The sequence below is a fragment of the Aotus nancymaae genome, unplaced genomic scaffold, assembly GCF_030222135.1.
Source record: "Aotus nancymaae isolate 86718 unplaced genomic scaffold, 86718_ANA_hifiasm-v0.15.2.pri h1tg000007l, whole genome shotgun sequence".
Lineage (NCBI taxonomy): Eukaryota > Metazoa > Chordata > Mammalia > Primates > Aotidae > Aotus > Aotus nancymaae.
In genome coordinates, this window is record NW_026988418.1 from 52,665,751 (window position 1) to 52,680,490 (window position 14,740).

At 34.1% G+C, this 14,740-nt stretch overlaps 1 protein-coding gene across 3 annotated transcripts in view; it reads left to right on the top strand.

The window, feature by feature from the left end:
• The window catches only part of ZNF326 (zinc finger protein 326), a 33,466-nt gene that overhangs the window by 2,151 nt on the left and 16,575 nt on the right, over positions 1-14,740 (top strand). The window contains exons 2-6 of one of the 3 annotated variants that reach the window (XM_012464831.2): positions 596-640; positions 7,821-7,856; positions 7,951-8,062; positions 10,122-10,527; positions 12,880-13,078. In XM_012464831.2, the coding sequence (XP_012320254.1) occupies positions 596-640; positions 7,821-7,856; positions 7,951-8,062; positions 10,122-10,527; positions 12,880-13,078 (798 nt within the window). Of the gene's footprint in view, positions 1-481; positions 641-7,820; positions 7,911-7,950; positions 8,063-10,121; positions 10,528-12,879; positions 13,079-14,740 lie in introns of those variants that run through there. The other 2 variants (XM_021666423.2, XM_064372602.1) reach the window with 2 other exon arrangements.

Consider the following 14,740-nt stretch of genomic DNA (forward strand, 5'->3'; position numbering starts at 1 on the left):
ACACCACGCCAGCCAATTTTTGTATTTTTAGTAGAGATGGGGTTTCACCATATTGGCCAGGCTGGTTTCGAACCCCTGAGCATGTGATCTGCCCGCGTCGGTCTTTCAAAGTGCTGGGAATACAGGCATGAGCCACTGCGTCCGGCCAAAATCTTGAAATCTTTGAAGAGCAAATTAAATGGTAAAAGAAATTAACTTAGCAAAAATTTCATGTTACTTAAAATCAATTCTCAGATGTCTTTGCTTTTGCATTATTTGATACATAATTTAATCTATCTGCCTTTTTGTTACTTGGTACGAATCAGTGCTGGATCCTCTCTTTTGGCTGTTATTATATATCAGGTGTTGTAAACTAATGTTTACCATAATTTGGATAATAAATCTACCATTTGGGGAGATAGTGAAGAAAAAAGAGATCGGTTTTCCCAAATGGAGTATTGGTAATTATTTGTACCCCAGTTTTGCAGATAATGCCATTTATGGGAATAATTACTGTCATTTTAAAAATTGTGCTTATTTTTGACTAGATGGTTATATAATTTTGAGTTATTGCTAATATCACACTAATTCCTTTTTGTTAAATGTGTCTTCATAGATTACACACACTCCGCTTGCAGGAATACTTATCAGGGCTTTAATGGTAAGTATCCTCTTTCATTTCAGCTTTTCTCTTCATGCCCATAAAAATATATATCAATGTAAAAAGCCAGTTCAACCTATTTCAGTTATTTTTTTGGTTATTCATATATCACTTATGTATTAATATGTCTTACCATATATAGTTTTGAATTTGGGAAATTGATATCAGAAAATGTTAGGGGTTATTCACATTAGTTTGATTTTTTTTTTTTTTTTTTTTTGTCCATTTTGTTTGAATTGTGATTCTTTTAATTTGCTCCAAAGGCCCTAACTACATTCTGAGTGATGAATCACAAGACACTGGCTGAGTTCTTTTTGTTAAATTTGAGGCTTTGGTATTGAGTAATATACTGAGTGGATTATTGGCTTGGTTCTACATAGCTTGCATTGTAATGCATTTTGACCTTGTTGTTGAGGTCATTTTCTTCAGTGTGTCCAAATGTGTTTGTATATAAAGAGCTGTCTGGAGGAGCACATGAAGAAGCTTGATTGTTTATTGACTTGAGCATGACATTAGACCTGTGACTACAGAGCTAGATAGAATTATGAGAGGTATGTAGAATACAGTCAAATGTCATTTTGGTAGGTATTAGAGTTAGGGCCCTGCCACATAAGAAAATAATATAAAAAAGAACACAGAACAATTAATAGAGGTTAAAAAGCATGTGAAGGACTTGATGGAATGGCATTAAATATCCTGATTGCCAGAGAAATGTAAAATTCAACTTTTATACAGAATAGAATATATTCACAAAGTAAAACTGAAGCAAATGTACTACTAAAGAAGACTATGTCATTTATGGGAATAATTACTGTACAGTTAATTTTTATTTACTATCTTTAAAGATTAAGATGAACTTTGGATTTCATGTGGGCAGAAAAGGCTTAACATATAGGAAATTAGTACTAAAGAATATATTTGTGAGCTGGAAATTCAAAATTACCAAAGGAAGTTTAATTTGCATCCACATGTAGGTTAGATTGACAACTAGAAAATTAACTAGAAAGCCATTTCATAAGTTTTGATATAAAGATTTTAAGACCTTGCACTTGGGACGTGATAGTAGTAATCTTAAAGAGCAAATTAGCAGAACTTGCAGGCTGACTAGTAATCGACAGGAAATTGAGAAGGTTGAATAAAAATGAATCCAGGATTTTAAACTGGCATGTAGGACTAGTGCTTTTATGAGGGAGAAGGGGAGGGAGAGAATTTGTAATGATAAAAGGCCATCTAGGATTTACTGGATAGTTGGATTTAGTGTCTAAACATAGGACTTGAAATGCAGACTCATGCAGGCCCGGATGTTTATTAATTATTGTACAGTGTTGCAAAAAGATCTAATATTATGACTTTTATTTTTTCTCCTAATTTTAGTTATAACAGTGGTTCTCATGTGAGGGTGATTGTTGGAATCTCCTGGGGAGCTTTTTCAGTCTTTCTGTTCAGACATAGCCTATACCTCTTGAATCTTAATTTCAGGGCAAGTGGTCTTTGGCTGTGTATGTTGTGCAAAACTACTCTGAATGATTTTGGAAGGCACCTCTGGGTAAAGGCCAGTGTTTGACAGTACTTTTAGATCTAGATTATTTATATTTTACAAATGAGGAGCTTAATTTCAGGGATTTAGTTTGACTTCATCCAGCGAATATTTAGTGCTTGCTGGGCATCAGATACCATTCTAGGAGGTGGGAATATAGCAGTGAACAAAATAGACAAATATTCTTGCCTTTGTGAAGATTTCAGTCTAGTGGGATGAAATAGACAGTACACAAGATAAAGAAGTAATATATATGTCACAATTTAGTCCACAGGGGAATAAAGGGAGTAATCTATATTGTATGTTAGATGATGATCGTTGCTAGGGTGAATAACAGAGAAGGAGAATAAATGTGTGTGTTTGTGTGTGTGTGTGTGTGCGCGTGCGTGTGCGTGCGTGCGCGCTTGTCTGTGTTGCAATTTTAGAGTCTCTGGGGAAGGACTCACCAAAAAGGTAACATTTGAGCATAGATTTAAGATAGGTGAGTATGCAAGCCATGAGGCTATTTAGAGGAGGACTTACAGGATTTAAGAAATAAACAATGCGTAGATACCAAAAAGTCAAAAATATATTTTATTGTTAACACTATATTTTCTGGCAAGTGAAATGAAGTAGAAGGCATTGGAAAACATGGCAAGATACAGATTTTCCCCAAACTATTTATTGGAAGGAAAATGTATTTCCAGTGTCTCCATGTTTTCCTTCTTGCCTCATAATACCTTTTATATAAATAGCAGATAGAAGACGGGAGAGAAAAGGGTGTGGTAGCTCATGCCTGTAATCCTAGTGGTTTGGGACCCCAAGGTAGGAAGATTGCTTGAGGCCAGGTAATTGAAACCAGTCTGGGCAACATAATGAGACCCTGTTTCTACAAAAAATTAAAAAAAAAAAAAAAGTCAGGCATGGTGGTGCCTGCCTGTAGTTCCAGTTACTCCAGAGGCTGAGATGGGAGGATTGATTGAGCCCAGGAGGTAGAGGCTGCAGTAAGTTATGATTGTGCCACTGCAGTCCAGCCTGGGTGACAGAGCAAGACCTGAATGCTGGCTTGACTAGAACAGATGATTTTTTGCTGAGTAATCTTAAGACAAGGTTAGAGTGGTGAGATGTAGCCAGAAAACATTGAAAATCAAAGATAATTTGCTTATATGTAAGAAGCAATAGCAGGCGAAGACCTGAACAAGTTGAGGGAGTAAACAGTGCAGGTTCAGGGGAATGAGCATTCCAGGCAGAGGGAACAGCAAGATGCCAATATGGGTATACACCTTGTGTTCTAGAAACATCAAGGAGCCTGGTGTAGTAGGAGTGGAGTGATCAAGGGTGTATATAGTTGATAATAAAGTAAGTGAAGAGGTGATGAGGCAGATATGTAGGGCAGGGTTTCTCAACTTTCTCACATTTTGGACTGGGTAATTTTTTATTGTGGGGGTATGTCCTGTGCATCATAGAACATTTAGCAGCCTTCCTGGCCTTTATATGCTAGATGTCAGTAGCATCTGCCCCCTAGTTGTGACAACCAAAAATGTTTTCAGACATTACCAGTGTCCTCAGGGGATGCAAAATCTCCCCTAGTTAAGAACCACTGGTATAGGTTCTTATATGTTATTTTAAGCTTTGGCTTTACTTGGAGTAAGAGGAAGCCATTGGAGGTTACTGAGCATTGAACATGATTTAACTTACATTTTGTCAGAATTATTCCGGCTATTGTCTTAAGAATAAACAGCAAAGGAATAAAAGTGGAGCAGGAAAACCAGTTAGGAGACTTTTGCAATAACCTAGGTGGTAGATGCTGGTATCTTGTAGTAGGTTGCTGGTAGTGTAGAGGTGCTAAAAAGTAGTCCCATTCAAGACGTAATGTCACACAGTTATTTTGGTCATGGGTCAGATTTTTTTCACCAGTATTCCATAGCCGCTTCTTTGTATTTTAATTAAAAATAATGAGCTTTAGGCCAGGTGCGGTGGCTCACGCCTGTAATCCCAGCACTTTAGGAGGGTGAGGTGGGTTGGATCACTTGAGGTCCAGAGTTCGAGACCAGCTTGGCCAACATGGTGAAACCTCGTCTCTACTCAAAATACAAAAATTAGCTGGGCATGGTGGTGTGTGCCTGTAGTCCCAGCTACTTGGGAAGCTGAGGCAGGAGAATCGCTTGAAACCAGGAAGCGGAGGTTGCAGCGAGTTGAGATCACGCCACTGCATTCCAGCCTGGGTGACAGAGTGAGACCCTGTCTCAAAAAAAAAAAAAAAAATGAGCTTTAGCATTTTTGAGCATGTTATTTGTAGGAGTGATCCAAGTGATAGAATATATTTGATTTAAATTATTAGGTCAGTTTTATTTTTCTGGGTAAATTACTTTCTTTTAATATTAATAGTAAAGAGATACTATTATGTTCTCACGATTTTATTTTTAAAAGTGATTTTAACATTCATTTTGGTGACCCGGAAGAAAAATTTATATAAAAGGAGTCATCTTAACAAAATCTGTAGCCCTATAACTACACTGATTGTATACAATATAAAGGCTTTTCGTCCTCTTTAAATGAGTAGTAACAGTACTATGATCAACCAGAATCATTGCTATATAAAAGTAGCTTTATTAATTTTTGTACATTTCACAGTGCCTAACACATACATGATTAGTGTTTAATAAAGTTAATAATTTTATGATTCTATAGTGAAATAATAATACAATTAAAAAACTAAAGGATTTAGTATTCAAAGGCAGCCAGTGGTAACTCAGAGTAGAAACTAGCAAAAATAAAACATAAGATTTTTTTCTCTGCGTACCTGACTAAACAGTATTTTTAAATATCAGGCCTTAGAGGAAAACTTTGCATTTTGAAAACTTTGTTTTAATCTCAAAATTACCCTCTGAGAGATATGAGTATAAATTTTACTATATGCTTACCAACTCTATCATGAATAATTAACTATTTTATTAATCTGGCACTGTGTTGTCCAATATGATAGCTACTAGCTGCAGGTTACCATTGAGCACTTAAAACATGGATAGTCTGAATTGAGGTGCTCTGTAAGTGTAAATTACATACCAGATTTGAAGTCTTCAAATGAAAAAAACAGTGTAAAATATCTCAATATGTTTTGTATTTTAACATATTGATACACTTTTTGTACTGTCATATTGAAATCCATTAGTAAGTCTTGCACTTTGAATGGATACTTTTTAACCATGTTATTTTGTAATATCAGCATTATTTGGAAAATACTGGTTTTTCTATAAAATGCAGATTTTCCAAATATTGATAGGTTTTATGGCACAATATTTAAAAAATATTCAGTAATCCCACCACCAGCCTTATCAGAAAGCCTTTAAGTGTTGGGAAGCTGTCAAGCTCAAGGTGGTAGTTACAACTTTTATAGAATTCTAATGTTCATTTGAAAGCATGAATTTTATCATTGGCAACAAATAATGTCAGTTGTTTTTGTAAAACTAAGTAGTTTTACTTAGTTCATTAGAAAATGTCTGCCAAATTTCCAAATCTGAAAATCATCGTATTTCTCTGTCAGTCTTTCTTTATAGTAAAAAGAGTGTTCCTTGTAAAAAGTGGCTAATTTAATTCACAAACCAAACACTTGCACAATGGCTTTTCCTGGGAGAACTATGATACTTTGGTATGTAGCCAAATTGCGTGATATGTTCTTCCATTTCATTACAGAGAATATAAAAAAGATACGTACTTAAAGGTCATGTTTTAATAAAATTGATAATTTTTACTGCTTCATCAAGGACATTCTGAGGTGAAAATGGCATTTATATTTTATTTTTACGGTGAGCACGTAATGTTCAAGAATGTAATGATTACCAGTGATGTCTGTTGCCACTGCCTTGATTTGTGCTAAGTCACCAGCAGTTTTACCCACTAGTGCTTTTGCACCTTTGGTGCAAGTTGTCAGCACTGTGAAAAAGGCAAATAATGTTCAGATGTTATTTATGAAAATATTTTGACCTTGTGGATCCTCAGAAAGGATCTCAGCAACTCCTAGTGGTCAGCAGCTGCCTTGACAACTGCTTTTCTAAGATAAAAATTGGACCCTTACCACAGGACTGGTAAATTTAAGATGAGGCCACAAATGGCAGAGTGTAAGGCAGAGTATCACAAGCACTATGTGAGAGTTGTAGGCTTTTGTAAATATTCAGAAGGAAGATGACACTCAGCTGAGAGAATATCAGTAAAAGTGTTCTTGAATGCATTAGTATTTGAAATGGACTTTAGAAAGTTTCAGTAAGCCAATATTTAGGGTGGTAGAGGAAAATGTTTCATGTAGAAGCAATAGCATGAGACTAGACAAGAGGCTACATATAGAATTTTGGGAAAATCATTTCATCTCTTTGGACTTTAGTTCCCCAGATCTATAAAATGAGACGATTGATTTTGAACATTTAAGTTGCTACCAGGTTTAAAGTTGGATGACTTTGAATACTATTTTTATAAAGTTGTTATTGTTGTCATTATTATTGTTGTTAGGACTGGAGATATTTAAATGATTATAAATAAAATTTAATGTTTTAAGAAATATAAAATTAAAGTATTTACTCTGTGTGTACTATTGTATTTATTTGTATATGATATTTGGGGAGGATAGTAATGAGGGATTTTTAAAGGACTTTATAGAAAATAAATTCTAAATGTTTTACTTTCTGATTTTTATAGTCATCCGAAATTGATTTTGTTACCTCTTTTGTTTTATTTATTTTTCATATCAGAGGTTCTTATTTAGGCAGAATTGCAGTGTCATAAATTAGACTTAATATGCTTACAGTATTAGTTTTTTTTTAAGTGTTCACGTTGCTAGAATTTGCATTCATTTTCTTTTTTTTCTTAAATCCCACTCCCCCCATTTTCTTTCTTTAAGGGAATTTGAAGCTTTAAATATTTGTTGAGTCATAATTTATAGGCACAGTGCCATAGATTGGTCTCAATCTGTGATTTTACTGTTTAAAAGTATCTATTTCAATTACTATGAACAAGGCTAATTGGAAATGTGGCTTCTTTTGAGTTTTCAGACATTTAAAGAGCAGTTAGATGCAGAAAACAAGTATAGTCTACTGCCGTCATATAGGACAAAAATTTCCCCTTTGACATTAGTAAATGCTGACTTCTTTTGAGAATAGGAATTATGCATTATTAATTATCTTTATGTATGCTATAATACTTAGTACAAGGCCTTAAAGTAAATATTGGGTAAATGTAAAATAATTCTGTGGCCGGGTGCAGTGATTCATGCCTGTAATCCCAGTACTTTGGGAGGCCGAGGTAAGTGGATTACTTAAGCCCAGGAGTTCGAGACCAGCCTGGGGAACATGGTGAAAGCCCATCTCTACCAAAAATACAAAAATTAGCCAGTCTTATAACCCAGTCTCAAAAGAAAATAAAAATAGAAAACAATTATAGAACTTTTTAGTTGAAAGTATGTTTTTCTTTGAAACATCAGGCTTTTTTAGCAAATCTGATCCAGTAGGTTCTCATCTTTGTGTATTTCCCTTCAGTGTTTAGTGTGCGTTTAATTTAAATATTAATGGTAAATTATTATCTCAGATGATTGATAGGAATATCCTGTGTTTTGTGCAAAGATCCCTGAAGAGAATGGTGTATTTCATTGACAATTTCTTACTGACTCTCTTTTAGGAATGGATCGTGATTATGGTCCTGGATCTTATGGAGGTCTGGCATTCAAGGATATTTATCTAAAAATTCTTCTTTTGAGTGCCAGTAAAGGTGAGCATCATATAACTTTTTTCTTTTTAAACTCTTATAGGGATGGATCGTGACTATGGCCATGGATCCTATGGGGGTCAAAGATCCATGGATTCCTACCTAAACCAGTCATATGGCATGGACAATCACAGTGGTGGTGGTGGGGGTAGCAGGTAAATTGCTTAATCATTTGGCCAAATAATTAGACAACTATAAGATTCTGGATATATTATTTTAAGTATTCTTTAGGCATGTTATAATACTTGAACTTCACTGTTTGCTATTGAATCATCACCTTAAATGTTTAAAGGTGTTAATTAATGGGTATAAAATTTAAATCAGGATTACTTGCAGACACTATTTTAGGAAAACACAGATAACTATATCATATCGACATAATAGAGTAAGATATTCTGTTTTTAGCAGTGAACTTTTTCTTTACTTCTTTTACTTTTAACTACTTATCAATCAAAATATCCTGAAAAATGATATAACAGTGTTATTGAAAATATTATTTGTGAAGCTTTTCTTAATAATTAAAGAAATCTTTTCTAACGTGGGGTGCTACGTAAATTAGCAAAGCAGTCTAACTAGAATGGATTTTACTGAACCAGTCTAACATTTACTTTCTCAGAAACATTCAAGACAGATATTCCTTTAATTTTAAAGGAAGAGCATGTTACAATAATAAAAATATTTTAAAAATTATGTCCAGGTTATTTATTGGCAGGTACTATTTATACCAAAACAGTTGTGCTCTAGGCTAGGAGCATTGTATTAAAGCCATGAATGCTATACATTTGACTAGTCTAGACTGTATTTATATTTTATTGTTACTACTGTATAAAGCTTAAACCTGCTTAAACAACTACAAGCTTTAAGGTTGACTATATTTCAGGAGAAGGGGTGTCACTTTTTGAGGCACAAAGGTTCCTGCTGAATATAAGTAAAACTAGTTAGTGGACATTTGAAACAGTCATCCTTCTTCATAAATTGAAGGATTCGGATTTCTTAATGATGGACTGAATGATGCTTACTTTCCTTCTTTCTGCTTCCAGTGTGCCACTATGGTTTATAGTAAAGAAAAATTAAGAAAGTGAACAGTTGCAACTATTTTGCTTATGTGATAGATGTTTTGAAAAATGTAGTCAGAAATAGGAATAATTTTTATATGGTTACTAGGATTCAGAAGTAAATAGTATCTTCTGTTTAGTGATCTGTAAATAATAGAAGTAATGTAACACTTAATGTTTTAATATGTGAATGTAATGTGCATAAGCTATTTCTGTAGATGTTATTGTTTTATCTCATGTGTAACTGTGGGCCTTTATAAAACTGTGTTGTAAGATATCAGGCAACTTTTGTAATCCATGCTTTGGGTTTGTGAGAAGGAAGATGATTTATTTCTTCTGTTAACTCTATTAAAACTTCAAGGAGACTGTGTGCTCCCCTTTTTAGGGTAGTTTTATGTGATAATTTTTTTCAAATAATTGAAGACATTATAAGATGTATTCTTTCTCATCTGCCTTGAAAATTCATATGTAGAGGGTATATGTTGGTGATCTTGTTTTATTTTATGTGTTTATCCTTCTAGATTTGTTAGATTTTCTAGTCTACAAGTAAAAAGTGATCGAGGATTGATTAATTGACCTTGGCTGAAGTTTGGCAGATTGTCAAATTTTTACAAACAGAGATAATTCCCCAAATTTGGATTACTGCAGACACAATGAAGCAGTTTGTGATATAGATTATTGGGAGTGCAAAAGGATCTTGTGTCACAAATAACCTACATCTGTGTAGACTTCAATTTGTGTCCCCATTGAAAGCCAAAATATTGTAAATGTTTTGTAATTTTTAATATTAGGGATAGAGTCAAAAAAGTTTGAATAGTTTGTGAACTTTAGCAAATGACCTTTTCCAAGACTAGGGCTGGGCTTAAATAATGACAGACAAATCTTTTCTTCATAAAATAGAAAAGCTGCTAAGAAGCAGATTTTAAGCTAAGTTTTACTAAACTCAATTCACATTTAAAATCTGACTCAGATAGCTTTCTATCTGGTCTCACGTTGAACTGCCCAGCCCTAATCAAGTGTGAACAAAAGTAGAACTGTGCAAACCAGTATGGTATAAATGAATTTTAGTTGATAAATGTCATCTGATAATTTGTCTTTTGAATTGTCTAACATTAGTAAGCTTACTTTTGTTTTTTCCCTCACTGTGCAACTTTTCCAGGTTTGGACCTTATGAGTCTTACGACTCCAGGTCTTCTCTGGGTGGGCGAGATCTGTACAGATCTGGCTATGGTTTTAATGAACCCGAACAAAGCCGCTTCGGAGGTAGTTATGGTGGTCGATTTGAGAGCTCCTACCGGAATAGCCTTGACTCTTTCGGAGGTAGAAACCAGGGCGGGTCTAGCTGGGAAGCACCTTACTCCCGTTCAAAATTGAGGCCTGGGTTTATGGAGGACAGAGGAAGAGAGAATTACTCTTCCTACAGCAGTTTTTCTTCACCCCATATGAAGCCTGCACCTGTAGGCTCTCGGGGGAGAGGAACGCCTGCTTATCCCGAAAGTACGTTTGGAAGCAGAAACTATGATGCTTTTGGAGGACCATCAACAGGCAGAGGCCGAGGCCGAGGAGTAAGTACAACAGAATCTTTTCAGATTCTTTTCACTAGTCACTCTTTTAAACCCTTTCAAGACCATCGTTTTCAACTAGAATAAACACTGTTCATCCCAGTGTATTTTGAAGCAAAAGCTGAGTCATAAACATAATTTTTAGGTTGACTATAAAAGTTTTTCTAGCACCTCAGAAAATAAGTGACAGTTTGAGATGATCATGAAGTTGTGCCAAATATCCCTTTATTAAAAAGGTGAGGCTGTTAGGTTTGGTCTAAAAGGGGTTAAAAGGAGTTGCATTTTTCCTTGTAAACACTAGCAGTTTTGCTGGTGGAATAGTTTGTGGATTATTGTGAAAGGTCACTGAGCCCTTTTTGAGTTTTTGAGTAGGTTAAAGGTGCAATGTATGATAAAATGTTTACACTTTGTTGCTAAACTCTAGCAAGTAGAATTTCTTCAAAGCTCCATGTTTCACATTAAGCACAAGAGACTAAGAAGTTGATGATAGATTAGGATAGCTTAGCCATGTTTATGTGGTGAAGAAGTTGATGTGTGTAACAGATTGTACAATGATTTGTGGTCAGTGTAATTTTGCTAAGTCACTCTTACAATATGCTCAATTGCTGGTTGTTTTATTTTCCCTTGTGTAACTAGTTTTACTCTTGAGAAATAATTTCCACCTGTATAGATATGTTTATGGCTTCTTCTTAGGAAGTAATAATTTGTAAATTATTGCTTAAATGAGTAAATATACTAGTCCACAATTGTTTAATTTTAGGGTATGTAGTGTAAACATTGTGCTTTATGTTCTTAGGTTACTTGATTGACATGAAATTTTACTTAGTAAGTGTATGTAGATTGTGGGTTTACTATATAGTTTGATCATTTAAAGGGTATTGTATTTATGTTATAATGTAATAAGAATCTTGTTAAGTCAGCTTCTCTTAATATTTTCTTTGCAGAGGAAAGTATTTCTAGCAAAAAATGTAGTAGGGTACACATTTTTGACTGGTTGTTAACCTTTGGTATATCAGTGTAGCTTGTTATACTTGTGTAGAAATTTTGCATTTTTAACAGTTACTCTTTACTTATGTAAAAATGCATTGCACCTTTAATGCGTAATTGAGGAATATTTTCCTGATGTGACTTTAAATTACCTGGAAACACAACTAGGTTAGATAGGTATTCCTAAGCATAGTATACAAATGTAAGCAACTGATACATTACAGTTCCACTATACTTCAGGATTATAGGTTAATTGAAAATAGTTGGGATGATAGGCCTTGGGTTTTGCATTGAAAATCCATTCTAGTTTGAAAATTTGGAAAATACGTAATATTTTCCATGCTGTTTATTATTTTAGGCAAAGTGTGTTTTCTTAATGAGGCTTCAAAAGTCAATTTTGTTTTCATAATAGTAAAACAAGTATTCCTGTACTTTGTATTTACCATTCTAGTCTGAATGGACTTTTCTTCTTCTCCTCCTGGTAGTGAAGTATATGAGCCAATAGGACCTACATTTTTAATCTTCACTTGTACAATTCCCCTTGGGTCCTTCTCTTCAGATTACTTCTCCATCTTTATCTTCTAAAAGTAAGATTAGCAGAATAAATTTCTTTGGACATGTGGCCTCTTGGTTTAGTAGATTTGGATAATGACCAGAGAAGAGGAAGGGACACAAAGAGTCGTTTGGTTGCATGACTCTTCATCTGTAAACTTTTGTTTCTTGGGTTTCTGGGTCAAAAAATGTTTCTCTAGGTAAGAATGTGAATGGAACGTCAGATGCAATTCTTTATCTGAAGTGTGTCTTGGAAGTTGATGCATGGTTATGCTTTAACTCTCCTATTTCATACTAATGTTCCATCTCGCCTTCTCATTCCCTTTTCCAACAGGGAGAAATACTAAATGATTTCTGGATCTTTTTTACTTCAAACTACAAATATGGTCTTCTTTGTGTATCTTAGTTGTAAGCCAGGTTTTAGTAAAATAAAGATTTCTTTTAGGGTCTTTTCATGAGAAAACATCAATTAGGAACTCTGAAGAGGAGTTGTCAGAGAGTTGTACAAGTGGTAACATTTGGACAGGCACATATGTTGTCTATAATCTCAAGTAATTTTGAAATGTAAAAGTAAAAACAGGTAGCAAATATTATTTGTTCTACTGGAAATAAAAGTACTAACTCAGTGGATTTGAGCTTATGTAATAATTTACAGAGTTTTTCAATGTGTTTTTTCAGAATGGACATGTAAAATTTAGTTACATTCCAGGGAATTTTCAGGTGAAAATTAGTAGATAGTTAACATGAAAATTTTATATGAATTCATATTTTATCTTGGATAATATGCTAATATTTATTGATTTCACAAATTTACAGCATATGGGTGATTTTGGAAGCATTCATAGACCCGGAATTGTTGTTGACTATCAAAACAAATCCACCAATGTGACAGTTGCTGCTGCAAGAGGAATAAAGAGAAAAATGATGCAGCCATTTAATAAGCCCAGTGGAACCTTTATCAAGAAACCCAAACTAGCAAAACCTATGGAGAAGATAAGCCTCAGCAAATCACCCAGTAAGTAAGAAAACATAATTGCTATGGTTCAGGATACTTTTTATTTTTTTTAATTCCATACTTTTAGGTAATTTTTTTCATGTTTGTATAGGGAAACTACATACCAATTGTGATTGTAGAAATTAGATCTCTGAATCCCCTATTGCAGTTAATAATTGGTCATGAATACCCAAAGATACTTTTAAAATGTGCATACCCTGGTCCATTTATTTTTCCTGAATCCTGTGTGGTTGTGTATCAGACCCTTTACAGCTGAGAAAATAGGCACAGAATAGATAAATAATTTGCTGCCTAGGTCAAATAACCAGTAAATGGTAATGCCAGGATTTATTCCAGAGCAAGTAATGCTCTAGAAATCCTGTTCTTAAACCTCCATATGACTGTAACAGAAGTTTGCTTTGTATTAATGTTTCCCTTTTATTTTAAAATAACTTTTTCCCTAATTATAACATTATAGATATTTTAATATGTAATATTTCAAAGAACTGAAATTGCAATGTTAGATTTTTTCCTTAAAATATTTTCTATAATATAAAATTCAAGAAAGGTTTAAAAACTATACTTAAATTACTTTCTCATCATGCCTTATTGTTTAGTAAGAAATAACAATATTCTGGAATTTCTGGAATTCTGGAAACCTGAAACTAAGCAGAATATGTGTTATGGGGATACTTTTTGCAGTTTGTCAATTGATAGACTGTTATGTATCAAATTTGAAATTTTATTAGACATGACTATAATAGAAAATTCAGTTGATTCTCTTGGGACCTATTTCAAAGATACACTTTGCAGTTATGGTTAAATATTGCAAAAGTTTGATAAACTGATTGTCCAGTAAAGCAGATGTATATGTATCCTCTGTATCCCTCCCTGATTCCCCCTTTTTTATATAACAAAACTTGAGAATAGTGTGGTGTAGCTAAGAATGGAACTAAAATTCTTTAGTTAAATTATGCCTTCTGTCAGGTGTAAAATGGGCATTTAAAAAGATGATTGCTGAATTTTCCTCAATATGAGGTGTTGCTATGCTGTAGTATAGACTACATGACTTTATAGAAAATTGGTAGGAAAGGAACCCGATTCTGTCACTTGGCTAGAAGTACAACATGTCATAGTTTTAGCATACGAAAGGAAGATTAAATAACTTCTTATTTGAGGTAATATATGAGTAGATTTTTCAAAGGCCATCCAAAAGGATAAGCAGTGCATAAAAGGAAAAATTTAAGGGCAATTAGGTAATTTTTTTTAAGTGTAAAGTTAAATGTATTATAAGAAAGAACCTGGTCACAATGAGATACCACTTCATACCCACTAGGATGGTGATAATTAAAGAAAAAAAGGAAAATAGCAAATGTTGACAAGGATATGGGGAAATTGGAACCCTCACACATTACTGATAGGAATGTAAAGTGGTGAAGCCACTGTGGGAAGCAGATTGGTGGTTCCTGAAGCAATTAAACATAGACTATCCATATGATCTAGCAATTCTACCTCTAGGTATTTTACCCCAAAGAATTTAAAGTAGTGTTCAAATAAAAATTTATTTATTTATTTATTTTTATTTTTGAGACAGGATCATGCTCGCTTGCCCAGGCTGGAGTGCAGTGGCACAATCTTGGCTCACTGTGACCTCCGTCCCTGGGTTCGAGTGATTCTCATGCC